Raw genomic sequence first — 25547 nt, 5'->3', positions numbered from 1 at the left:
CTTATCGCATTCCCGTCATGTCGTGGTTAGCAGACTCAATCCCCGTCACTCCTCTTGCCCTTGGACTAGAGATTACAGCAGGTGTCTTATTACTTTTATCATTTTTCTTCTTATTCTCTCTTCACACTCACGTTCTATCGTACCTACAACGAGGTAGACTCGTTGTCGACCCTCGAGAAGATATCCAGATGACATAGTCACGATCCAGTGCTATGTCTGGGAATACTTCGGAGGAATATTGATAAGCGAAGAAGGTTGTGAGTCAGCGCCTTCTCATGGGCTTACTGATACAGCCAATCGTACATCCCTTACCAATACGCTTTCTCGTACGATTAGTAAAGACGATAGATCGGACCACTTTCTTCCTTTTTTTCTTATTGGTTAGCTAGCTGGTCAGACCACTTTCTCAGTACTTCCCTTTCTCGGTCTGACCATCATCGTTCACTATATAGAGAAGTACATACTTGATGTATTGTTCTCCAGTTCAATATTAGTTTGGATTTGCGCTCTTACCGATACTCTTCATTCTCATACTCTGATTCACCGCCTTCAAGGAAGGACTTGACCAGACATTGAGCTTTGTTATATAGCTTCGTATTTGTTGCCTGACAATAGGTGGTTCCAGTCCCATCTTTCTTATCTTCCATTGTCTCGGCCTTCTTCTCCGAAGTGCCCTCTCCTCGGTACCAACCATTGGGTCCCCGGTTTCCAGAACCAGAGCTGCCGCTGGCCATACCCTTCATCATCCGCTCGTTCTCTGCTTGATCTCACCATAATTGATCATTGGTGATGATCCTCATTTTCCATTCTGTGTATGTTTTTGGGATGTTTCCCGAGTAGATGATTTGTTTAATCAATGGAGCATTGATATTGTTTCTGATCAATGTGATCAGGAATTGTTCATTCCCTTTCACATTGTATCCTGCGCGTTGTCTGGTTGCTTTGAATTTTACAAAGTATTCTTGCGCAGTGAGAGTACCTTGTTTTAAGTACATGATTTTGTACTTGTTTCGTTACCAAGACTATGTTGATTCTGGGTCGTTTGAGCGGAACGCCTGGTGATGGCCATGGTATCTGCATGAAGAAAAGACGCGCTGGTCAGGGCTCCTAAGTTTGTTCGCGAAGGAAACCGCCGCTGGGATAATTTTTTTGCTTTTTTGGTCTCGATTGGAGCCGAATTTCGTTGTCACACATCCTTTTTATCCCAAATACAGTTTTGACTGAAACAGCTTGCAGGTATCACCCTCCCAATTTTTTTACTCATTCACTAGCAAGGTCTCTTTGGAAATCAGGCTGCTTCAACAAAAGCCTAAATATCGAGCGGTTAACCTCTGTAATGGGCGCTCTAGCTATCAAATATTATACGTCAAATCCCGCGCATCTGGCATCCAGAGGGTGGACTTGAAATAACTATCAGTGATAAACCGGGTATCATGATCATGTGTTTCCATCATGATGCGATGATGTCCTACGATGTCGTTTACACGTTTATCACTCTAGTGCTTCTGGAGGTAAGCTATCTTCTATGAATGTGTGCCCTGATTGAGGACAATGGCACGGTGGACTCCATATCGACAGATCTATCCATGGCCACTGCATCTGCGAACGTAGAACTCAAACTCACATTTCTTGGCTGACATGTTCCGCATCAAAATCTGACCTGGTTCTTACTGCTGCCACGATGTCACATCAATCTCCGGTGCGAATTTACATCTTGCTGATTCACACCATGTTGTGCCACGAATCACACAATTTAAGGCCACGATTCAAAAAAAAACAATGTATGTCAACATATCCGCGTCCTTCAGCCAAGATCACCTATGGCTGGTATCTTGTGTGATCATCCCCTGTTCAAAATGAACGTTGAGCTCCTTAGCTGGGACCAACGTGTCGTCCTTGCGTACAAACGAGCTAAGCTACTGTTAAATACGCATGGCTAGTGCCCTTACCCCTTGTTGCATATGCAGAGTTAGCTGATGTCAATGTGACAATATATTTTAGATCTTACAGCTTCGGACGTTTTGCATTGTTCTCCTAAATTTTGGGCTCTGCAAGCCGATCCCATCATGGCAACAGACATCGCATGTTACACCATCTTGGCGGCTCACGTTGGACTCACGATCGGTACTATTGCAAAGTTTGCAGAGTCTAGGGATGATTTGAAGTCTCTTATCGAAAAACTCCTACGACTTGATATTGTCGGCGTTTATTTACTGAGCGAGCGAGGTCACGGACTAGACGCTTTCAATATTGAAACAACTGCTACACTTACTGAACATCATTTCATTCTCAATACTCCTCGAGAGGAGGCAGCGAAGTAATACGACTCTATTTTGGTATCACGTGAACAGATTCATTAACCACAATCTCATAGATGGATGCCCGCGACAACCCCGTTGTATGGTGTTCGAAAGGTGGCGGTTGTGATGGCGCGATTGATCGTTTCTGGCTCTGATCGAGGTGTTCGGCCCTTTATCGTGCCCATATGCGATACCCGACAGATGTGCAGTGGAATTACCTCCACAAGACTCCCACCTCGCACAGGGTCATCTCCGCTCGATTTTTCTATTACAAGTTTCAATAATGTTCGGTTGCCTCATAGTGCCTTACTAGGAGCCGATCTTGGGCTACCTGAAGACCCATTGAAAGCATGGTGGGATGAGATGTGGCGAATACCCTTAGGAACGGCTGCTGTGGCTGCTCCTCTCATACAGGGAGTTAGACACGCAGCATATATTGGTGGCCAGTATTCTCTACATCGAATGATCATGGGGAAAGGCCCAGCGCCTGTTTCTATCCTGACCTTCCGCACGCAACAGCGCCCTGTCCTCCAAGCCATTGCATGTGCAATGGTTCTCCATAACTGGTTTCCTCGCTGCATAAAGGATTTAATGAATGATAGTCTTGATCATCGGGTCAGACATGGGCTGGCTGTTATTTTGAAGACGAGTGCAAGCCGCCTTTCACAGCTTTGCATTCGCGAAGTTGCGGAACGTTGTGGTGCACAAGGGTCCGTCTGTGTTCAATGTAAATTTTTTCTCTTTATGCTCACGTAAATTTTGATAGGACTTTCGAGCACAATTGCTTGATCCGTATGGAAGCTGATGGTCGAGGAGTCATCATCGCCGAAGGAGATGTTCTTGTGCTTTGCATACGCCTATTCACCGAGCTCCTTTTGGACAGATATACCATTCCTTCTCCTCGTCATGCCAACACGATCTTGTGGGAAAACGTCCTCCAGAACTTTAAAGAGTGCAAGCGTGTTTTGCACGACAATATTGGCGACCACCGCAGCGACTCATTCAACAGACTCCTCTTACCTCTGGCAGAGTCATCTATCGCAGCGATCGGACACGCGTTGGCATATTCTGCCGCAATTGACGCTGGTTTACCGCAACCCGTCATCGATATGTTTGAGTCTGTTGTGCAGCGCATCAACCATGGACCTACACTTGAGCAGTGTGCACGAGAAGATCCGGTGATTAATCGCGCTCTTCCGCAAATCGAAGAATATTTGTCCCAGTTAGACATAGAGCCATATGTCTCTGCGCCAATTGTGACAGACAAGCACTGGAAGGACTACGTGGGCTTACTACCGACGTACTACGGGAACGCGAACCGTGAGGATGTATTGGAGCCACTGATATCAGCTCGTTTGTGAGGAAGAATACTTGACATGCGTGGTCTAGCAGCTCGTTTATTCTGGTAGGTATGTCAGATCTCATCACTAAGCAAGTTTTGACTCAATCATGCACAATTTCTACAGATTGGGACTAACCATGATGAGGCGACATGACATTGTAGAGTTAAAGTTAATAAATGTAGAAGTGACACGATAAACACAGGTATTCGTCAGTTTTCTTATGGATTTAATTTTCGGTTCAGAGCTCCAGGCCATTCGACGCCAGTTTTCCTTATGTTTATACGGCTCAAGAAAATAGAAAAACATGTTATGCATAGTTGACCATATGGTGCTCCTGAATGAAACGCCCCCGTTTCCTCAGTAGCAAAAAAAGTTTTGTTACTTGGATCATCTCGTCGTAATCTGTGGCACTACGTCAAGGCAATCGTGCATGTTTCCTATCATCATCTGCGCATCTATCTACATTGCTAAATTAAGCCAGTTTTTTTTACAGGCCTGCCATACAAGTGCGTATACTAACGCGTTTGTCTGCTTTCTTCAGCTCGTGTTGGTGCTGTTAGCCATCCCAACACATTCAAGACGGTTTTCAAAAAACCGTATACAGCAGTGGTATTAGGTGACTCCTTCGTCCTAGACACAGCAGTTCCTTTCTCCCTCACTTCATTGTAGGTCGCCAGCTGATTGGTTATCTCTCCCAACCAGAGTCGCCCGTCGACTTTCCATGCTGTAGGGGAGCAACAACGTTGAATCAGTTCTCGCATGGCTATCTTGGATTCCTCGAATTCCTTGTCGAATATGTATCCTCCATCTCTCATCGCTCTTCCCCTAGTTATAGTCACACAGGCGTGACCAGCAAACTCCATCTGTCGCCTGTTGAACTCAGCCCCGTTCTCTACCCACCACGACTCCATAGGGTCCTCATTTTCCAGTCCAGTCACCACGACCACGATTGGAACTTTTGCCTGGCAGATGATGGCATAGAACAGGTCATAGTTGATCTTCAAGATGGTTTTGAAACGGCCTCCAGAAACGCAATACACAAGTAGAGACACGCCTTCTTTCATGTTCTGCACGAGGTCTTGTAGATTTCTAATTGCTTGTTCTGCAGGGACGCTACCCTGTTCTCCTTCATTCAACCCGGCAGTGTCCCAGAGCCTGTATGGGGAGCCATTGATGTTGACAGTGTATCCAACGCTCTCGAAGGTACAGCCCAGTGCGCTGTTAGATGTGACAGCGATGTCCGATCCGGCGATCATGTTCAAGATCGAGCTCTTTCCTGTTCCCGATTCACCGAAGATGAGCACGTTGGCGATGGCGGGAGAGCTTTGTAGAGAATGCTGGAGGGGAAAGGGTGAGGTTACTGTATCATTATTAAAAGAAAGTGAGATTCGTTGTATTTATCTCACGACAAGTTTTACACTCACCTGAACCATGTTCCCCTTCAGAAAATGGTTTATCTGGATGGATAGCACGGTTGGGGGTTGTATGAGTGCTTGTACCGGGTGTACTCTCTCCACGAGTGACATCCTTGTGACTAACTCCTTGATTGGGATCTCTGTAAATGACTCCTTTTTGAGCCGCATCTCTGTGAGGAGCTCCATGAGCTGCGTCTTTGTGGGCGGCTCCTCCTTGTAGAGCGTCTCTTTGGGGGACCACTTGAGCGTCTTTACGAGGGACTCTTTCTTGAGTGACTCTCTCATAAGAGCTTCCTCCCCGAGCGATTTCTCCTTGACTGACTACTCTCTCTTCTTTTTGTGAGCTGGATGGTCGTATGTAGCTGTTAGTTAAATTCTTACGTTACTGGTGAGTTCTCTCGACTATTGCTATCTATTTGACACGATAGCTCACCGAAATCCTAGACATCATTCTATGCGATAAACTTGACCGATATCGACAGGTGCGTAAATATTTGAATGGGTTCAAAGGCGTTTTATGACTTTAGAGGTGTCCAGATTGGTAACTTTTGACTGGGCGGAGGGGTAACATATAAGACGCTTGATGCCGAATATTTATTGTCGGAAGACTATCCCGTGGTCATGATGGAAGCAGGGAAATTGTAATGAAGGAACACAGTTGGCCCTTAACATCCTTCTGGGCTTGTCCACAGCTCAACACGACAAACTCGTGGGGTATGTATCCCACCATTTCGAGTCAGAACTAAGGACTGATAGCGCCATGTAGCCGGAAGAACGAACCACCCTACACGTTGGTTACCCATTCTGTCTGATCAGCGAACAAACTGCGGAATGGGAATACGAGAAGTTCATGTGATGTTTCTTGTGAGCTTTCCCTTGGTGTGTGTTTCTATGAAGCGCAGTTGATGGAGTTCAGGAGATCCCCCAGACATGAAGAGATGAAACTTCCTCTCTTATCTTAACCCTATCAAATGCCTCTGAAAGACTTTTCTCTCTCTCGTAATCACCGCCGTTCCTTTCATCCTGGCGCTTGTTGATATTAGCGCTGACTCCCCTTATCTGATTGCATACAATGGTGCTTAAAGGCATCAATCGCGAGTCCGGTCTTGCCCCCCTGAGGACAGGTGAGAATATCAATTTGTCCAAACAACAATAAGAGACGCTCATCTTGCTTTATATAGGTTATTGTTTTCAAAGCGCTCTGCACTCCTAGTCAGCTGGAATTGCACTGGGCCTCGTGGACCCTTGATCGATATGTAGGAAGCAGCTTGGGGCGCTAGAAATATGTGATGGGATAACACTTACCAATAGGCTTTCGCAAGTTAGTGCCTTCCTATCACAGACGCCTTGATAGCTGATATATGGGCGCAGACAAATAGGGCAGCTTCGTGTTATCTGGAATGAGGAACATGTTTTGTTGGATGGGAAAAGTGTGGGAGGGTTAAGGGTTGTATGCTCTGGTATCTCGCTCGAATTGGCAAAGGAACAACACGTTGATGCCCTGTATTCAAATTGAAGTAACGACTGAATAACTTTTATATGAGCTTGGGGGTTGAAAACTCCTGCTAAATCTCTTAGCCGTCCACTGTGAACATCTCACATCGTAACCATATTTTCATACCTTTTAAGGTGAAGTTTAACGTCCTGCTCCCATTATTCGACATAAACACTGATGAGAAAAGTCAACTATTTTCACAGAGACCATCTACTCGATAGATATGCACCCGCCCAACGTGATCTTGTTCGGAGAGACAGGCGCTGGCAAAAGTTCAATCATAAACCTAATTGCAGGTGACTCAATCGCAATGATCTCCGGCGGAGCCAGCGGTTGTACGTTCCAATACACTGCGTTCAAGGCAAACATCCATGGCCGCGACTTCATGCTTTATGATACTGCAGGACTGGACGAGGGAGAGGAAGGAAAGGTGGCAAAGCAAGCTGCCATAGTGCAGTTATACCAGCTTGTCCAAGCCTTGTCCACCCAGGGCGGCGTCAGCCTCTTGATTTTCTGCATGCGTGGGCGGCTCAAGGAAGCATCGCAGAAGAACTGGAGACTCTTCCACGAAGTGTTTTGTCGAGGGCAGGTTCCTATCGTCGTCGCTATCACTGCGCTAGAGAATGAGATTACGGCGAATGAAATGAGCGATGGGCAGATCAGTAATAAGTTAGAGGAATGGTGGAGGAACAACGAAAGCGCGTTTAGGGGTTACGGGATGCACCCACAAGCGCATGCTTGCATTGTATCAACGACAGGGAGGAGAAACGGATATGCCGATGTCTACAACGTTTCCCAGCAAAAGATGCGCGATGTGATACGGGATTATTACAGGAGGCCATCTTGGAATGTGGAGAGGCTTGAGTGGTTTACGTACGTTGTCCATACCATCGATGGACAATGTGGAAAGAAGACCAGACAAGTCACAAAGGAAAACGGTCCCATTATTCAAGAGTTAAGAGAGAAATGCGGGATGGGAGATCAGGAAGCTCTGAAGCTTGCAGAACTGCTGAATGAAGTAAAATAGTCATCGTTTCCTATTTCTTACTTTCATTAAAGTATAACACACTTGTAGACTCCGCACGACGACTCCGAAGTGCATCTGAAATTACTAAAACTGCAACACGGATAGTATTTGTCATTAAGAGATACAAAACATATACAACGCACTCAACATAGCAGTTATCTTCTAATCTCTATATGTTTACTTCGTTCTTTTATAGATTTTGTTCAGGAAGCTCCTGAACACCTCTCTCTTTACCACCGTTCCTTCAGGCGCACCGGCCTGCTCATCCTCTGGGATAGTGTCGATTAAACTCGTAACTCGCTGGTACGCATCCTCCTCGTACTTGCGATACCGTTCACGCAAGTTAATCTCCTCGTACAACGCTTTCACGCGTGCCTCCTTCTGTGAGTCCTTTTGCCCGTAGTTCTCATCAAGCACCTTGCGTTGCTCAGGAGTCGCCACCGAGAGAGCAACGTTGATACACCATGAGCATTTATTATCGATGATATCAGTCCCGACTTTCCCAATCTGCTCAGGCGTGCCAGAGTAATCGAGGAAATCATCTTGGATTTGGAAGTATTCACCGAGAGGGAGGAGGATATCGAGCGCTAGCTTGTAGGGAGAGACGACCTTGCCAGAGTGGGTGTAAGAGGCAGGAACGTGGCACATGTGCATGGCGAGTGCGACAGGGAGATAGAAGGAGTAATAAGAAGTTTTGTAGCGGACGATGAAGTTGTGTCTGTAGCAAGGAAATCAGAGGATGGACACAATGGGTCAGAAGCAGAGAGAAGCTTACTTCTTAAGGGAAAACTTGCCCAGATCAACATGGTCTTCGGGAGCGGTGATCAGATCAACAAGTTGGCCCATTTCTGTCTGGTAAGTCGTCTGACGAGTAAAGCAACGAAGACGTCAGTCATTGTGATACTTCCCGAAAAAAACAAAAAGGCTGCTTGACACACCTCTTGGAAAAGCTCAAGCAGGTCAACGTAGTATGACTCCTGACGGAAGTGCTTTTTTAGGAGCTGGTAGATGGCCATCTCGAGCATGAACGAGTCGTTGATGGCGATGTTACCAACATTCTCCAGCCTGAACCAACATGGTTGTGATCGTCGGGTGATTGATTGGTCCATCATATCATCGGAAACGAGGAAGAACGCTTGTAGCTAAAAGATTCAAACCACACAATGGATTTGTCGATTAGGGAATGACTTGCGTGAGACACTGAACGTGGACTGACCAGTTCGATGCACCATCCAAGTAGTGCGGCTTTGAAGTACTCGTCATCTGATAGTGATCTCCCTTTAAGGATCTCGACCGAATCGACGACTGACATTCCACGATTGAGTTTTCCTCCTGGGACATTGTATTCCAGACTCTAAACAAAAACAACGTAAGTCAATACTCTGACTTCAGATTACTCTACGCCGAGAAAATAGGATGGCTCCACACCACCGATCACCCGATCGAACAACATATCAACATGAATTGAACTGCCCCTCGATAAGGAATGGGAAGTGCATAGCAGAAGGGAAGTAAAATGATAGATATGAAGATGAAAAGTATGATAGGCTCACCCGCTTGTACCACTCAATCGCATCCTGAGGCATATTCTCACTCGTAAACCGCTCGATCAGCTCATCACGAATCTTATCAAACACATCTTCAAACTTCTTGCGAGCCTCCGCCTTTTTTGCCGCCTTTGTGTTTGCATCGAGAGCACCGGCAGCGATATCAAGTTTTGAGGTGGGGTTAGGCATCGTCACGATGGATCGATAGGCGTGGGTTGGTGGTGGTAGGAGGTGGGATACGTGCAGATGGCGATGGGGGTAAGAAATGCTAAGTAAAGCTGGGAAAGCGGTCCTTCGAAATATAAACGTTGCAAGCGCGAGGGGTGTGGTATGGATGCTTCCCAGTTATGTATCAGTTATGGCTGTTAACCATCAGTTGTACTAATGATGCCACCTTGCTTTTATTATTAGAAAAGTACTCACTGTCTTTAGAAAGGTTATGGATTCTTAAGAATTCTCCAATCCAAGGCGAATGAAAAAAATCAGGTAGAAGAGAGATCAGGAGATAAGTTTACCTCGAATTATTCGAATCGGCTGGGTCTTTATCATTTTCTTAAAACTCGTAAGATACACAAGTCCATTCGGTTGTAACCGAAACATGGAAATCACAACGGCCGCTGACACAAATGGGCCCAAGTGTCAGTGCTTGTTGTTGCAGGTACCATTGCGGTGTTAGACAAGGCTGCGTACTTGTTACATTAATAAGAATCGGATGCCCCAGCCCAAAGTCCTACACTGCCGAATGTTACCATTGCAAAGTATCAATATGATAGGAACACGAATCACATTAACTTGCAGCCTCAAAAAACACCGCAATCATCGGTTTCACAACAACTCACCATCTACACTGCACAACAGATCACAGATCACGCATGGAGATAATAAGATTGAGTGGTGAGTGGTGATGCATTGATTCTAAAGAACAACAGAACAGCAGTGAATATAACTATGAATATATGATCATGAGGGGGGGAGGGTTGACAATAAATGCAAGGCAAGGAGGAGGTTGGTCGTGGGTGTAGAAGCCATGTCAATAAGTAAGGTAGTGAGTATTGGTGAGTCATAAGAGGATAAATGAGCATGATAAAGCAAGAATGAAATTACTTTTGATTCCATATCAAGTCTTCTGCCAACCCCAGCTAAACGTCCAAGCTTAAACATTGGAAGTACGCAGTACACCAGGGCCGTCAGTCGTGTACTTCCGCTTAGAATCCGCCCATTCCACCCATGCCTCCCATACCTCCGCCCATGCCTCCACCCATGCCACCAGCTGGCTTCTCCTCCTCAGCATCAACGACACATGCCTCACTGGTCGTCAACAGACTGGCTACACCAGATGCATCCACAAGAGCCGTTCGCACGACCTTGAGTGGGTCAACAATACCGGCCTTGATCATGTCAACGTACTCGCCCTTGCTGGCGTCATAACCCCAACTGAACTTGTCCGCGGTACCGTACTGGGAGAGTAAAGTTCCAACAATGACGGATGCCTCTTCACCCGCGTTGTTCAAAATGGTGCGAGCCGGGTTTGTCAGAGCACGGCGGATGATGTTTACACCGAGATCCTGGTCGAAGTTGGCAGTAGGCACAACCTTGGCATCAGGTGAGGTAGGTAGACCACCCGTTCCAGGGGAGTTGGTAGCAAGCGAAAGCGAAGCCTTAAGCAGCGCAACACCGCCTCCAGGCAAGATACCCTCCTCGACGGCAGCACGTGTAGCGTTGAGCGCATCATCATACCTGTCCTTCTTCTCGCCAACCTCAACCTCACTGCTTCCTCCGACCTTGATGACAGCCACACCACCACTCAACTTGGCAAGACGCTCCTGAAGCTTCGTCTTGTCAAACTCGCTGGTGGTAGGGTCCTGGAGAACGCTACGAATCTGCTCACAACGGGCCTGGATAGAATCTTTGGAGCCTTCCCCATTCAGGACAATAGTGTCTTCCTTTGTAATAGTGATAGAACCGGTCGACCCAAGAAGGTCGGGGGTGGCACGCTCAAGTTTGATGTCGAGCTCATCAGTGAACACGGTACCACCGGTGAGGATAGCAAGGTCACCGAGGATCGACTTGCGGTTATCACCGAAACCTGGTGCCTTGACAGCAACCACCTGGAGCTGACCACGAAGCTTGTTAAGGATACATGCAGCGAGTGCTTCACCATCAACATCCTCCGCAATGATTACGAGAGGGCGACGAGCTTGTGCAGCAGCTTCTAGGGATGGCAGAATGTCCTGCAAGAGCGAAATCTTCTTCTCGCTAAGGAGGATAAAAGGCTTCTCGAATTCGACCTTCTGGCTCTTCACGTCCGTGATAAAGTAAGGGCTAATGAAACCGCGGTCGAAGCGCATACCCTCCGTGATCTCGATTTCATCCTCGATCGTGCGGCCCTCCTTGACAGTGATAACACCCTCCTTTCCGACTTTTTCCATGGCCTGCGCAATGAGGTTGCCGACGTGGATGTCGCCATTGGCAGAGATAGTCGCGACCTGGGCAATCTCGGCGGTGGTTGTGATAGTCTTGGTGTTGGCAGAGAGGAACTCAACGACGCGGTCAACAGCAGCCTGGGAACCACGACGAAGATCCATGGGGTTGCACCCTGCGGCGACATTCTTAACACCCTCAGAGTAGATAGCACGAGCGAGGACAGTGGCGGTGGTGGTACCATCACCGGCAATCTCGTTGGTCTTTTGAGCTACATCTTGGACAAGACTGAAAGGAGACGTTAGTATATGCGTAAACGCAACAACTCCAAAGCTTACCGAGCACCGAGGTTCTCGAATTTGTCTTTGAGTGTAATAGACTTGGCTACAGTGACACCATCTAAACCATGATGACAAAACACAGAACGAAACCGTCAGAATTATAAAATATATGTATGTGAGAACGACACGACATACCCTTGGTAATCTTTGGGCCACCAAACGACTGCTCGATGATGACGTTACGACCTAGACACAATGACAGTTCAGCTCTCCGGTGCTCAGCAACACTTAGAATGGAACAAACCTTTAGGACCGAGCGTAACGCTGACAGCGTTCGCAAGCACGTCAACACCCTTGAGGATACTCGCACGGCCCTCGTTGGAAAACTTGATCTCCTTGTGGGCACCACGGACTAACGATGGCTTTGCAGCCTTCGCAGCAGCACGGCGGAGGGCTCTTGAAGACGAGGTCGACAGGGAGTGCATGTCTTTTTACAAAAGAAAGAAAAGAAGAGGTTGAAGGACGAAACGTTGAAAAACGCGACGGCTTTTTGGATGGAAGGGAATGAGAACGGGAATAAAAATGCTCAGCGAGGAAAAATCTAGAACGGGGCGTCACAGTCACAGTCACACTAACAACTTTTTTAGGGTTAGGGTCGGCACTGTTGCAAATCTTGCGCTTATGTAAAAATCGGAACTCGCTTTTTATGTAAAGCATTCGGCTCTTTCTGGTTATAGCGGAGACCAAAACTAGCCAGAACCCCGCGCAATTCTGATAGTCTCAGACTGATATCTCTTCAAGCTCATTGAATATCGGTATCATAGTCTTTAGGCAACCACTGCTGGCTGGGCCCACAGCAAATCATATTCTACACTTTACAGATTTTCAGACTCTCGGCAATCCTCATCATGTCAATTGCTCAGACTGCGCTGTTCCGGCGGCCTTAGCGGAATTCAGAAGACATACCGCTGCGCCAGCAATTACTCTTGCAGTGCTTTCGCTACGTCGGATTATCGTTGTCGTCTTGTTGAATATTCCGAACCTCAAAGGTGATGTAGAATTGCACCACCAATTCGGTACAAATAAATTGACGATATCATTATAAAATCAGTACTCAGTGAGCCAACTTATGCTTTGAATGAATTCCCTGGCATGGCATACTTGCCGAAATGTATGGAGCACCAAATATCGTGAGAAGTCATAGGGCATATATAAATGGAGAAAACATGTCGATCACTCTTTGTCTATGCTTATGGGCCCCACTTGAAGGTTTCTATCTATGTGTACTTTGTGATACACACAACGGGAATGTGCTGGCTACTCAATAAGTTATTCTCCGCCGAGAAGGACCTTGGAACGGCAACTTGAATATCCAAATACAAAAAACGCTGTTCCACGAAACCACGAAAAGACGGTCTGTAATTCAGTGCACTACATCATCAGTGAGCACACGAGCCCATACACTCTTGCTATCGCATTGTACATATAACTCATGACCGATTTCTTTCATAGCATGTCCGTCATTTTCATGAGTTGTTACAGTCATACAAGTCGTCACAAGTCCATAGTGTCATAATCATCCAACAATATCATCTTCTGGCTTCGAGGCCCTCCATGCCAATTTTCTCCATCTCAGGTCCAAGTTTCCATCACATGCCCTCAGGCTTCCTCCTCCAAGCTCAAAATTGCATCCAATGCCTCTGCACCCAGAATCTGCATTGTCTTCATCCTCGTCCGGCGCGTCATATTCCTCGTTCGCCTCTCCCGTCTACGGTTATCCAATTCCAAGTCCATATCCACGTGAAATTCGTGGGCACCCTCTACCTCCTCCTTCACTCCATCATCCCCGTTCGCGTTTTCATCGCTCTTTTGAGATATATCCAGCGGCGAGATGTTCTCAAACATGATTACCCGAACCGGCGAGCTTGTAGGCGTTGCGAACGGGTTTTCGACGTCCCACTTGAATGGCCTTGCTTCCGCCGCTATTTCATCCTCTCTCGCTTCGTTTCCTCGCCCTAGTGTTTCAGATTCGCTGGTGGTACCGATAACGCTATCGCAGGCACTGCTCCTGCTCCCGTCGTCGAGCTGCTGGTATGCGCTGTAAGAGCAGCTATCACCATCACTAACTTCGAGCCTTCCATTCCTATCCCTTGCTTCCTCGATGGATGAACTCACATTCGGTCCCAGTGGAGCAAGCACTACTCTCCTCGGCCCCTCCTTCTTCCCGAACCGTTTCTTCGCCTTGCCAACTCCCACTACCTCTTTCCCAATGCGCATATGCATATTCATATTCTTCAGCACGCCCACGAGCGTCGACAGCGAGGAGCTCTTTGCGTGTGTTTTTGATTTCGATTTGGCTTTTGAATTCGACGACCTCATGCCAAGGGCGCAATGAGGAACGATGTTCTCATCCGAATGACGCGCATTTGCGTTGTTGTTGGTGGCGAAGAGGGCGCCATCGTCTCTGGTGACGGTGACTCCGAGCAGTCTGCTTGCTTTCATATCCGAGCGACGCATGGCAGAGCGTACGTCACGAGGGAGGACGTTGGTCGTCGATGGGCGCGCAAGCCTTAAGCCTTCTCCCTCTGCGCCATGCCACACGTCTTCCCCAGCTTCGATCTCAGCCATCATCGAATAGTCATGCCCGAGAGAGCCGAGAACGTCGAGTTCCCAGGTTGGGTTCGGACTAGCTAGATCCGCTGTGTCGTGTACTGCGTTCATGTCTATAACTGTGTGCGTGATTCAAGTTTTTGTGGTTTTGTGGATTTTTGGTTGGAAGTTGTGGCAGTTGATGATAGCTTATGTAGGGAGGAGAGAGGAGAGGTCAGAATGTAAGACGGGGTTGGATGAAGAGCTGATGCAACGAACGATAGCCAAACTCGGGATCGGTATTCTCAGAGATGACTAGCACCTCTTCTCTACCTTATGTGAATTTACTTCCCTCCGTCCTCCCCCACCCTCCTTATATACCCCTCTCCCCTCTTTCTGCCACACCACACCGCAACATCCCACCCTGTGGACGTGGTGGAAAACACTCGAATAAGCGGTGGACGAAGCCATTCTTGGAAACTGTGGACGGTGGACGTACGCCAGGGCAACAGGAGGGCCACCCGCAACGTCTTTTTATGGAACGTCCAAGCATATCTGGCGTCGCTTCGATCGCGTTTCTCATTCCAGGTTGAGTCCCTTTCCGCGCCCGACGAGTCATTGTTTTGTCTGAGTCGGAGATTCGCGAGAGCGGCGGGACCATCTCCGGACGGTGGACGCGAGTGCTTGGGCCGATCGTGAGGGAAGTGGCTTCGGTCGTGGTCCAAAGCGCAAAAATAGTCTATTGTACGGCGTGTCCACACGGTCTAAGTGTTTGCTTTGGCGTATTGTGCAGGAGCGCTCAGCCATTATGGCCTGCTCCAGCCACCGGCACTAATGTCGATGTCGAGTATCCAGGTTGTACTACGAGGGTATGACCATCGTTTTGTGTACTATTAGCACTGTTGTAGCTAGAGGGCATTGTAACTAGCTGGAGGCAAAAATCGAGACATTCGATTGCGTGCAAGTATACATGGTGTTTGTCTCTTTTGCAACGGATGGGGCCGGGTGCTAGGGAAATGATAAAATAATTGAGGGTGTCGTCACTCTATTCCTGGATTCAAGTTGTGAGTATAGTAAGGGCTTCAAGCTAGTGATGTACCCATTCAAGCCAAGCAAACAAGTTGAGGACCATATATGCCTTCAGGTTGTATGGTTGACTGGACGACCCTTCAAAACCCCTTCAAAACGAGTGAGCTTGCCTTTTGAAATAGGGAAAACGACACGATTCATTTTATAGCTAGTCAACAGAGCAGAACTATTGTACATATGACTAGACTATATTTCTGGAAATTGCACGGCAGAGATTTCGAGACGGAAATTTACCAGCTACCGACCCAAGTGCCAGTCAAGCCCTTCTCTAATCCGGTACCATGGTAAACGTGCGTCACGCTCCCGGTCTTGCTTTTCAAGGTCAACGTCGCCTTAGTCCTCTGAATTTCCAAGGTGAAGGTACCGCCACCGACAATGTTGGTGGGGATTTTAGATCCCTTGAAAGCACCAGTTCCGGACTTGTCACGGCCCTCGGAGTGCTTTCCCACTCCACTGACGCTATCGACAGTAAAAGTCAAACGCCCTTTGACGGCCGCAACTGCAAGAGCTCCATCTGTAATACCACGTTCTTTTCCAAACGCGGTCTCCTGTACTTCTTCAATGTCAGCGGCCAAGTCGGGGCTCTCGGCTGCGGCCTGGACAAAAAATGCGGCGGGGGCTAGAAGACACGAGTGAATCCGGTCAGCTGAAGTTCAGGCATTGAGCATCAGAGGGCTTACTATTAGGGATTGAGGCAAGTTCGACGGCAGAAGCGGCTTCAACTTCGGAAGACATGGTAAATGAAATTCCTGAATGGTACCCTATGTTAGCAAGCACATCCTATTGCTTTGGTGGCAAGAGACTCACAAGATACTGGGGCTGAGAAATAGATGATGGGTGCGGCGGTGATCACAGCAACGGAGTGAATATCTGTATGAAGCATTAGCAAACTGTAGGGAAACTCTCAAGGTGAGGACGTTTGAATGCGTACTGGTAGTGAAGAATGGGGAACTGACGATACAAAGATGAGCTGTACTCGTTTTATACCTTCGTGCTGGAGGAAAGCTGAATATTAAACTGTAAACCGTCTTGTTCGAGGCATATACCTGAAAATTATAACGTACCACAAACATGATCACTCACACCTGATTAGGAAGGTTGAACACATTAACCATATACGACGGATTAATAGACTTGTAACGAAGAGAAGAAACGGTGAATGGAAGATGACCCGTTGAAGGCAAACGGGGAACAAACCCAGAGGCATAAAGCGGGGCGTTATTATCGTAAAATGAATCGTTTACAGTCGCGGGCTTATCTTCATTACTCCTGTAGTCATTGCTTCGTTCGCCATTATTGGAGTTGATGATTCTTCGAGAACATCACCGTGAACTGCACACGTGTGATCACATATCATTCCTATACACTTTATCCCGCCGCTTCAAGCGACCATCCTCCATTTTTCATTACTTTCCCGCTTAGTAGCGGTCTTGTCTCTCCATTAGCGACATTGATATGCCATTTTTGTAAATGCTTGGCTATTACTAACGCCTTGTGTTGGGGTAGTACCGGTGCATTCGAAATTCCATGGCAAGGGGTCTGAATCTCATTGTTCTCTGTGGAAGGCAGGGATGATTACTCCACCTTATAGCGTGCAGAGCAATTATCTTGAAACAATAGCGCATTGACACCAGCTTTATGCGCCATACCAGAGGTGCAGAGGTCAAATACCTGAACATAGTCAACAACTCGAACATGGTCAACAACTTGAACATGATCTGTTGTGCCGAGTCAGGCTGCTGTTTGCTGTCACGTTACAGCAGTCTCTTTCGTGGATGTGGTTATATCGGTGGATATCGGCCCCTGTAGGCGGTCCAAAGGATTCGGGGGAGGACGATTGTTCCTTCCCAAGTTCATGATAAGCAAAGGCCCCATTCGTTTATTTTGTATCAAACAGAATTTTCTGCAAAACGGCGAGTGAGGCCTGTGAGGGGCCAGTCACGTGGTGTGCATTGAATAGGATAATTGGACCAAGGCTAATTGCACTCACTCAGATGCATATCTTGACCAACCAGGCGCCGGCCAGAAAAGCCTCAAATTCATCTTATCATACATTTTCAAGCTCATCCGCACCATGTTCAAGTGCTCGCATTCGCTATTCAAGTACATAAACGTCATCAAATGTAGCTCGTTTGGAACGTGATGATCAACTCGCATTAACATTACAGATCACCCCTCTCAAGGGCTACTAGCGCTAGATGATAACACGTACAGACATTCTCTTACTCTATCGGACAAGACTTACCCATGCCTATCGTGCCAAACGCCGTCACCGTGGCTACTTTCTCTCGAATTCCATAGATGTGGTGAGTAGTGTGGTAACTTAGTTCCCCGTGCTGTGACCTGGACTTCTTACTTCTGTCAGAGTTCCAGTACACCGTGTGGGTGTAATAACTGCAAACGCAGTGATTTTGGTAAAGAAGATACTACTCGTTGCAGCCCCAGGCGGCCACCTCCTTAACGTCGTCATAAACCGTACCCTATCATGGACACTTCGTGGCAATTGTGAAAGCCTAGAAACCCGTTCTTTAAAGCTATTCCAAGGACTCGAGGCAGGATACCCTTGCCTGGAATCAGGTCGGAACTTCGCCAAATAGATGTAATCTTGGCTTACTCTGAGTTTATCCGCACTTGGTATTGGGTTTTTCGCCCATGCAAACCACGTTCGGGGTAGACGGAGTAGAGCAATGGACTGTTCCTCGAGTCCGACCTTTTTGCGAAGTCATGCCAAAGTTACTCTCTGCCAAAATGTCATGTTTTGGCTGAGGTCACTTAAATGTCACGCTGTGCCGACCTGCACCTAGCGTCCGACGTAATCCTAGGCAACTTACTGTTAGCCCAGGACCTGCATGACACATAAACGGCGTAAAGTGGATGCTATCGAAGGTTCGTGACAATACTAGTGCTCATTTTACTAAGCCATGGTTGGTGAATGCACATACTATGGAGAGTTGAGTCGCAGAAAGCACAACACAAGCGGTCGTAATACCGTGGTGAAATTGATCAATATTATTTCAGTCAAACGAATGGAAAATTAAATCATTTGAAGAGATTTCTCATCGCCGATGGCAGCCGCCCAAGCTTCGCATGTCACCAGCCTGATAGAATCTTCCCATCACGGGTCCTTGTTGTAAATTCTTCAACTATTCCATGGACTCACTCACCTCAAACTCCTCTTTTAATTTGAACATGGTACGAAATAATTATGACTCCTTTGAATATACACTTCCGACATGCACACTCTCTGCAGTCATTGTCATGTCTACCGAATGGAAGCAATGGATAAAGTGGCAAAGTTTGTGACAAGTTCGCTCTACCACTCCTCCGTTCCCAACTACACTGGTGGTGGAAGCTCCTGGAAGCTCATAAATGCCGGAAATATCTCCGAACCAAGGGCATTGACGCAGCATCATTAGCTTCTATCAGGTTCCTTACAAGGCTGGGGAAATGCAACCGCTGAAATATGCAAAAATCTTCACCTCCATGTCGAAGACTTACTGCTGCCACGATTCAAACAACTGCAGAGTGCCATCGCTTTTTTCAAGGACCCAAAGCATAAGTCTACCCTTGTCCATTGCGGCTACAGATATGGTAGCCCGGGAACTGGCGTAGCAACTCTGCAGCTGGACGCTACACGGGCCGTCAACCCTCCTGAATCGGAGTGGATGAGTGAGCTTGTGAGATTTGAGGGGATTCGAGCGGGTGACTCCTTACATTTCGCATTTACAGCAACCCCCAAAAGGCCAGTGCGATACTGACTTGCTGTATTATTGTTAACACCACCGTTAACTATCGTCAACTGAGTCACCAAAGAAGTCTAGGAGTCTGTGACTCGAACGACTCATTTTAGTGATTTAAGAAACTGGCTCGAAATCGAGCCCCTGTACGATAGTCGTAGGTTGATACTCTAGTACGCTCCGCACTATGTGCTGTCCGCCGACGGTTTAGGGGTCGAAGTCGCACCGACCCGCCGTTCGGGATGTTGACATCTCATCGTAATAATCACAATAAACTTAGCGGCACACGGGACTGAGCTGGGGGAATGTGCATCATTAATGTTTCTACGCCGCCTACAGCAAAAGAAACACTCGACATTTATGGTTTATGACTCTTAATATCTTTATTTAGTCTAAAAACGTGCAAGTCAATGAGTCATGTCTAGGCCAATAGGTATAATAGGCTAAGCTCATCAGTCATTATTAGTTTGATCAGTCGTCGGTCACGGTGCCTGCCTTGCCACTACCTCCACTCCGACACCTAAATCTTCCCAAACTTCAAAGCATCCACCCCCTCTCCTTCTCTCCCCGTCCTCCTCACACCCATAACATCTACATCCTCAACACTCTCCATCCTCACCACCTCCCTCCTCACATACCCAATTACCCTCTCCATTACCTCCGGATAAGTAACGTACTTGTCCGAGTCGGCACCGGGGGAAAAGTCGTGCACGCCCGAGTTGTCGTCTTGGGCTTCGGAGAGGAGGAGGCCTTGTGAGTCCGTGGCGCGGATCGGGGAGGAGGAGCCGCCGACCAGGTTGATGGAGCGGCGGTAGTAGGAGGTGGAAGCGGAAGCGGGAGAAGATGATGATGGGGAAGAGGGCTCGTCAAACAGAATCCCCCTCGCACCCCTCGCGCCCAACAAATTCCTCCAAACTGCAGCTGCCATCTCCGTGTCTCCCTTAACAAGCCCCAGATCAAACGACAGGCTCATACCCGCCCACTGTTCGCGGAAGATCTTCATCTGCTGGTTTACGACGCGTTCGGGGGCGCGGGCGAGGCGCTCGCGTTTGACGGCGGAGGGTGTGGTGGCTGGAGGCGGGGTAGGGTAGAAGGCGGTTAGAGAGGAGGATGTGGGCGTACTGGGGGAAGAAGTAGGGGAGGGGAGGGGAGATGGAGAGGAAAGTGGTGAGAAGGGGAGGAGACCTGGTTGGAGGACTGCGCGAATGCGGTCTTCGACGTCGAGGAAGAAATGGTCGATGAGGGCTTGTACGTGGTCTGTACCGTGAGGAGAAGGGAGAGCGCGGAGGCGAACGGTGAGGAGCCAGACGTGGAGATTAGTGATGGTGAACCAGGACTGGAACGTTGGTGGAAGGTGGCATTCTAAACGAGAAGAGATCAGAGGTTAGCGTAATGAGAATAGGAAAGCACTTGCGGTTAAGCCAAAAGTCACGTTCGTCATCTGCGCGGACGGCGCAGAGCTCTTTATAGAGATGAAGGGCGCGACGTGCTGAGAGCTGGCGGGGACTACCATAGCCGAGAGCATGCGCGACTTTGATGAATATCTTAAGGGCGGTCGGGGACTCTTTGACCTTTTTTGTGAGCCATCGTTGCGGTGGTGGAGGCGGTAGTACTTTTGATGGTGGTGGTGCAGATAAAAGTGCTTTTGTGGTGGAGAGATGGCGGGTGCGCTGTAGCAGGACGTGGTTCAGGCGACAGACGGGTAATGAGCGGGCAGCCATGACAGTCAACAGCAAAAAGACAGAATTTTGTTAGGGGGGCGGGACTTGCCGTGGCATCGGGTTAGGGTCAGTCCACTAGTAGTACCTTCAGTACTAGTGCGACTTACCACCATGCAACCTACTCGCATCCTACTATGTCCTCCACCCGCTAACCATGAAACAGCGCCGATAGTTTGGCAATGGGGCGCGATTTGAAGCAGAGTACGAGGTTGCAAGGAAGGAACGGACCAGCAATTCTGAAAACCCGACTCAACCGCTGATAACGAGCAGGCGAAGAAAGAGTTTTATGCTAAATGTAATAAAATTTGTGCTGCGCAGAACATTGTAGACTAACCCAATCAAAGAGTACCTACCATTTTCAACTTGCTTGCTTTCGAGGATCCAATACTACTTTTTCTTAGGTGGTTCATCATTGGCTCCGCGGCATTCACAGAACAGGCACTGAACTCGCGTACAATCTTCATCTACTGCCTCTTGCATTACTTAACCCTTGACAAGTTGTAAGAGGTTCAGAAAGGAGCACTATCCACCAGGCGGGGTCCCTGACAAGGACGGCATCGTGCAGCAGTCTCTCCCACTTAATCAGACATCCGCTTTCCTGCCTATCAATAACCTTCGATTCGGTTTCGACTGACATAGGAAGGATCCAGGCGTGTGCGGTCTTGGATTTTGGATCTAGTCACTGTAAAGGCGACTGGCCTGAGGTTAAGTATGAAGACTAGACCCTGTCGACAATTAATTACAGCAAAGAAGATGTAAGTGATTTTGGCGAATGGAGTTTGAGGGGGGTATCGGGTTAGGGTTTAACCAAAATACTTAAATAAAGGACTCCGACTCCGAATTGACTGCCAGTGAGGACATTCCTGGGCCAACGATAACCATGACATTTTCCAGTCTCCTTCAGTGGTCCAGTGCGTAAACCCATCACCTCTTTCCCCCCTCCCACTTACTCCTCCTCTATCCCGTTGTTTTCTTTAGCTCCAGAGCGCCGTACGGAAGATATGTCCAGACCATTGTCCATCATTCCCAACGAGATTTACCTTGAGATATTTGACAACATCCTGCCTTTGGACTACGTCACGAAATCAGACTACTATAACACTCTGTCTAGAATGGCCGTCGTCTGTCGTTTCTTTGCTTCCGTCGCGTTACCACGCATATTCGGGTCTATCACATTCAGTCCCCTGGAAGCTAGCAACTGCAGTCGGATGAGCAAGTTGTCCAGGCAGATTATCGAGGGCGTTGAACCTGGCGCGTCGATTGCGCTCTATGTTAAAGAATGCTTCATTGAGCACTTCCTAGCAGACATCGAGCCTGATTTTTTCCGCTCAGCTTTCCTCTCGCTTTCTTCAAAAGCAATGGCTCGGATGTCCAACATTGTATCATTAACCATTCATCAGACTCCCATCCAAGATCAGCTCCTATCATCCATATCAGACCTAGTCAACTTAAAGTCCCTCGTCTTCACCGAATGTCACATATCTGCAATGCAATTGACGACATTATCATTGCCTAGGCTGACAAACTTCGAATTGACCATGTGCAGCTATACAGACACAGACGGTTTTGCCAAACGGATTGCATGTCCTGCTCTCAATGTCCTCAAGGCTGACATACTGTTTGCATCTGAGCTCCCCACCTCGTTCTATCGACACGTCAAAGAGTTACACCTCTCATCTAACCCCGAGGATACTTCAACAAACCCAAGTAGTCCCTCTATCGCTATTACTCAAATTTTGTCACATTGCGCCTCCCTCACTCACTTGACTCTTATGTCCTTTGCATCAGTGACACCTATATGGGATATCTCGTTAGATATACCTGTCACTCTCGGTATACTGCCTCCCCCATCACTTCATTCTGTTGAATTTAGGCCCTGTAAGAGTATCAAAAAAGTTGATACTGTTATTAGGGCAAGTCTTTTTAGATTTAGTTCTTGATAACCATCCAGCTCACGGGTTGTGTATATAGGTCCTCCGCTTATGTTCCGGGAACGCCCAACTCTCAGAATCACTTCGACGTCTTTCACTCGTTTGTCCTTACTGTTCATTGGAAAAGTGGACACTCGATATCCACTATCAGCGCGACCACATCATCCCTTCCGTCTGCCAAGGCATGCCGAATGTCTCTTGTATCAGACTCGACAAGATCGAGTGGCGGCGTGAGGCAGAAAGTGGTGTTTGGCGCCCTGGTATAGCACGCCTTCTGCCGTGTCCTGAATATAATAGGAATTTCAATAACTGTATGGTTCATAGTTTGGTTTGTTTAGGCGTACCTCATTGGCCGAACCTGGCTGAGTAGTCCCTTCAATACCCCCAGAATGTTATTATTTGATTGAACGATATCTATTCGTAGTTAGGGTCAACTGTTCAGTAGCAGAGAGCTTTGAATTGAAGTTGAATACAAGTACACAAGTCGCAACGATGATAGCAAGAATGACTAGCTAATATGTGAATGCGCCAAAACGGGGGGGAAAGAAAGAAAGTGAAAAAGAGGAAAGTGATACGCTTTTTGGAACCTGCATCTTCAAATGATTTCGGCATTCCACAACGGCCGCCTTTCATCTTCGTCAACGTCGATTAGGTTCGGAGACTCCTTTCTATTTCTACGAAGTATATGGCTGACGGCCAGGATAGTTCCTATGACAGGTTGGCCTAAAGACATCACGACGCGGGTTCCACTGTTCGTTCGGACCAGCAACGTAGATCCAACGCAGCTCGATACCAAAAGGAAGACCAAGACGGCTTTCATTCGTTTTCCACCCCAAGATACAATAACAGTACCAGGCTTTGGTGTCAATGTGTTTGGCCCCAGGATGAGGATGGATGAGGAAGTTTGCAAGGCAAGTTATCACCCCAATACAGGCTCGAGGTTGTATTACATGCCGCAACGTCTGATCAGTCATTCAAGGCACATATCACGCTCAGAGGACTCAAATATATACCAACTGCGATTACTCAAGATCAACATTTACACAGGTATAGTACGACAGCATGGATCTACATATATCTCGTAACGTGCATGGAAGTTTATTCACGTGACAGAGTGTTCACAACTGTACAAGCTGGTATTGGTTGTCCTGCATGCGAATAGCAAACCGAACGTTTTCAAAACCAATCGCTCTTTCACATTGCATCATAACACCTTCTGCAGGTGTAGCATATGTATTGCCTCCTAAATTCATGCTCAGCCCTATGTACTTGGCCAATCAACGAGTCAACTCACCAGCTTGGGCAGCTTTCATCAAAAGCGGTGGTGCAGCCCACCTAAGCGGACCTGAGCCTAAAACCCCGAGGAGGACAGACGCCGTCCCTGCAGCCTTTGATTGTAGTATGATAAGCAAGGTAAAAAAAAAGTGTCGTATACTCCAGGCAGACTCACCACAGCTCCCACGATCATCCCTGCTTTTGCCAGGGAATTTCCTAACGTATATTCGTTGCCGTTCTGAATCCTCCGTGCTTCGATGGTAAAGAACAACTGCACTGTGATCAGCCAGCAAATTGCTGGAAATACTGCAAAATCCACATACGGAGGCTACATGGTCTCTAAATGATTGTCCAGGGAGTACATAATTGTTGAACTGGACGGGCGCAACAAAAACGAGCGCGATGCGCAGAGGAATGCCTGTGTCGTTTCTAATTTCAATGTCTGGCATTTGAGGAGTGGACTCGAGTAGACGAGGGACACATACTGGTTGGGTCTTTATCTACTCCTGCCAGCGCTACTCAAAAGGCTTCTTTTTAGGAGGGATCCGCGCAGTACTCTAAACGAGAAGCTCCTTATCGACTCTGCGATTGACCTTCACACTGGCCGCAAATCTCGAAGCTAGGGCTATGACTATCATTATTGGGCTCAAGAAATCGCGTACAGGAGTTTGGGCTGCTTCATATTATAGTGATTTACTACAGTTGAAGTCATTGTTTACGCCTCCACAAGCTGATACTGGTCGTTTTCCGTGCGAATCGAAAAGATAAGGTTTTCAAAACCCACTGGGCGGCTATTCTGTAGGACAACCCCTTGAGCGGGTGTGCCATACGCCTCACCAGCTGGACCAATGCTCAAAACTTCCCGCAATCGAGTATAGCAATTCGCTCACCAGATTGAGCACCCTTCATCAACAGTGGAGATATACCACCAGCTTCAGGGCCTGACATGCTAAGGGCAACTGATGCCGTTCCAGCCGCCTGAGGTGTGGTGAACAATGTAGGACGTTACAAGCTTTTCGCAAGCATACCACTGCACCAGATATTAGGCCTGCTTTAGCCAGGGAGTCCTCCACCGAGTATTCGTTTCCGTTCTCGATTGTCCGCGCTTCGAAGGTAAATTGAAACTGCTTTTCAATTAGTACCGCTGACGAAGTTAGTAAAGATGCACTCACAGAGCCTACGTGTGCATTGAACGATTGTCCCGCCTCAACATAGTTATCACAATGTATCGGCGAAACAGCAATCATTGCAATACGAAGAGGAACACTGGTTTCATTTTTGACCTCCACGTCTGGCATCATGGAAATAAACGGGGATTACGCGAGGAGATATTATCTTCACATCAAAAACTCGACATTATAACAGCATAACTAATA

At 47.6% G+C, this 25547-nt stretch overlaps 13 protein-coding genes across 13 annotated transcripts; 4 read left to right on the top strand and 9 right to left on the bottom strand.

Annotated features, from left to right (window-relative positions):
* Positions 1 to 1820: 1820 nt before the first annotated feature.
* On the top strand, positions 1821 to 3804 carry SERLADRAFT_450631 (uncharacterized protein; the record flags this gene model as incomplete). The annotated part of the gene is made up of 5 exons (XM_007320089.1): positions 1821 to 1887; positions 2002 to 2317; positions 2375 to 3010; positions 3067 to 3701; positions 3766 to 3804. The coding sequence occupies 4 exons, from the start codon at positions 1821 to 1823 to the stop codon at positions 3659 to 3661; spliced, it is 1614 nt and encodes a 537-aa protein (XP_007320151.1).
* Positions 3805 to 3938: 134 nt separating this feature from the next.
* SERLADRAFT_471444 (uncharacterized protein) lies at positions 3939 to 5624 on the bottom strand (the record flags this gene model as incomplete). Its single annotated transcript, XM_007320088.1, has 3 exons — positions 3939 to 5003; positions 5068 to 5434; positions 5492 to 5624. 3 exons carry the CDS (start codon positions 5507 to 5509, stop codon positions 4159 to 4161), a joined length of 1230 nt encoding a protein of 409 aa, XP_007320150.1.
* A 109-nt stretch (positions 5625 to 5733) lies between these two features.
* SERLADRAFT_471443 (uncharacterized protein) lies at positions 5734 to 6173 on the bottom strand (the record flags this gene model as incomplete). Its single annotated transcript, XM_007320087.1, has 1 exon — positions 5734 to 6173. The coding sequence occupies one exon, from the start codon at positions 6145 to 6147 to the stop codon at positions 5971 to 5973; it is 177 nt and encodes a 58-aa protein (XP_007320149.1).
* Positions 6174 to 6756: 583 nt separating this feature from the next.
* Positions 6757 to 9691, bottom strand: SERLADRAFT_471439 (uncharacterized protein; the record flags this gene model as incomplete). Its single annotated transcript, XM_007320086.1, has 6 exons — positions 6757 to 8298; positions 8356 to 8444; positions 8519 to 8722; positions 8797 to 8934; positions 9134 to 9489; positions 9551 to 9691. The coding sequence occupies 5 exons, from the start codon at positions 9314 to 9316 to the stop codon at positions 7758 to 7760; spliced, it is 1155 nt and encodes a 384-aa protein (XP_007320148.1).
* Positions 9692 to 10016: 325 nt separating this feature from the next.
* Positions 10017 to 12401, bottom strand: SERLADRAFT_416470 (uncharacterized protein; the record flags this gene model as incomplete). Its single annotated transcript, XM_007320085.1, has 4 exons — positions 10017 to 11836; positions 11887 to 11947; positions 12025 to 12075; positions 12134 to 12401. 4 exons carry the CDS (start codon positions 12312 to 12314, stop codon positions 10333 to 10335), a joined length of 1797 nt encoding a protein of 598 aa, XP_007320147.1.
* A 916-nt stretch (positions 12402 to 13317) lies between these two features.
* SERLADRAFT_471434 (uncharacterized protein) lies at positions 13318 to 15404 on the bottom strand (the record flags this gene model as incomplete). Its single annotated transcript, XM_007320084.1, has 2 exons — positions 13318 to 14627; positions 14698 to 15404. The coding sequence occupies one exon, from the start codon at positions 14548 to 14550 to the stop codon at positions 13489 to 13491; it is 1062 nt and encodes a 353-aa protein (XP_007320146.1).
* A 222-nt stretch (positions 15405 to 15626) lies between these two features.
* SERLADRAFT_471431 (uncharacterized protein) lies at positions 15627 to 17362 on the bottom strand (the record flags this gene model as incomplete). The annotated part of the gene is made up of 6 exons (XM_007320083.1): positions 15627 to 16126; positions 16188 to 16256; positions 16315 to 16377; positions 16439 to 16512; positions 16572 to 17114; positions 17179 to 17362. 2 exons carry the CDS (start codon positions 16240 to 16242, stop codon positions 15738 to 15740), a joined length of 444 nt encoding a protein of 147 aa, XP_007320145.1.
* A 138-nt stretch (positions 17363 to 17500) lies between these two features.
* SERLADRAFT_416467 (uncharacterized protein) lies at positions 17501 to 18698 on the bottom strand (the record flags this gene model as incomplete). The annotated part of the gene is made up of 6 exons (XM_007320082.1): positions 17501 to 17701; positions 17753 to 17901; positions 17935 to 17987; positions 18122 to 18217; positions 18339 to 18352; positions 18668 to 18698. The coding sequence occupies 6 exons, from the start codon at positions 18696 to 18698 to the stop codon at positions 17670 to 17672; spliced, it is 375 nt and encodes a 124-aa protein (XP_007320144.1).
* Positions 18699 to 19052: 354 nt separating this feature from the next.
* Positions 19053 to 19265, top strand: SERLADRAFT_393670 (uncharacterized protein; the record flags this gene model as incomplete). The annotated part of the gene is made up of 1 exon (XM_007320081.1): positions 19053 to 19265. A coding segment is annotated over one exon (213 nt), but the record flags the coding sequence as incomplete, so codon positions are not given.
* Positions 19266 to 19543: 278 nt separating this feature from the next.
* On the bottom strand, positions 19544 to 21371 carry SERLADRAFT_471428 (uncharacterized protein; the record flags this gene model as incomplete). Its single annotated transcript, XM_007320080.1, has 1 exon — positions 19544 to 21371. One exon carries the CDS (start codon positions 20245 to 20247, stop codon positions 19765 to 19767), a length of 483 nt encoding a protein of 160 aa, XP_007320142.1.
* A 486-nt stretch (positions 21372 to 21857) lies between these two features.
* Positions 21858 to 23373, top strand: SERLADRAFT_471426 (uncharacterized protein; the record flags this gene model as incomplete). Its single annotated transcript, XM_007320079.1, has 3 exons — positions 21858 to 21876; positions 21944 to 22878; positions 22937 to 23373. The coding sequence occupies 2 exons, from the start codon at positions 21967 to 21969 to the stop codon at positions 23264 to 23266; spliced, it is 1242 nt and encodes a 413-aa protein (XP_007320141.1).
* A 98-nt stretch (positions 23374 to 23471) lies between these two features.
* Positions 23472 to 24353, top strand: SERLADRAFT_471423 (uncharacterized protein; the record flags this gene model as incomplete). The annotated part of the gene is made up of 4 exons (XM_007320078.1): positions 23472 to 23548; positions 23602 to 23807; positions 23876 to 23943; positions 24010 to 24353. 3 exons carry the CDS (start codon positions 23607 to 23609, stop codon positions 24056 to 24058), a joined length of 318 nt encoding a protein of 105 aa, XP_007320140.1.
* Positions 24354 to 24782: 429 nt separating this feature from the next.
* Positions 24783 to 25501, bottom strand: SERLADRAFT_471421 (uncharacterized protein; the record flags this gene model as incomplete). Its single annotated transcript, XM_007320077.1, has 4 exons — positions 24783 to 25011; positions 25062 to 25149; positions 25200 to 25295; positions 25344 to 25501. The coding sequence occupies 4 exons, from the start codon at positions 25470 to 25472 to the stop codon at positions 24887 to 24889; spliced, it is 438 nt and encodes a 145-aa protein (XP_007320139.1).
* Between the last annotated feature and the right edge of the window lie 46 nt (positions 25502 to 25547).

The sequence above is a fragment of the Serpula lacrymans genome (assembly GCF_000218685.1).
Source record: "Serpula lacrymans var. lacrymans S7.9 unplaced genomic scaffold SERLAscaffold_9, whole genome shotgun sequence".
In the NCBI taxonomy this organism is placed as follows: Eukaryota; Fungi; Basidiomycota; class Agaricomycetes; order Boletales; family Serpulaceae; genus Serpula; species Serpula lacrymans.
The sequence above is the reverse complement of the archived record's forward strand: the minus strand, read 5'-3'. Positions and strand labels throughout refer to the sequence as shown.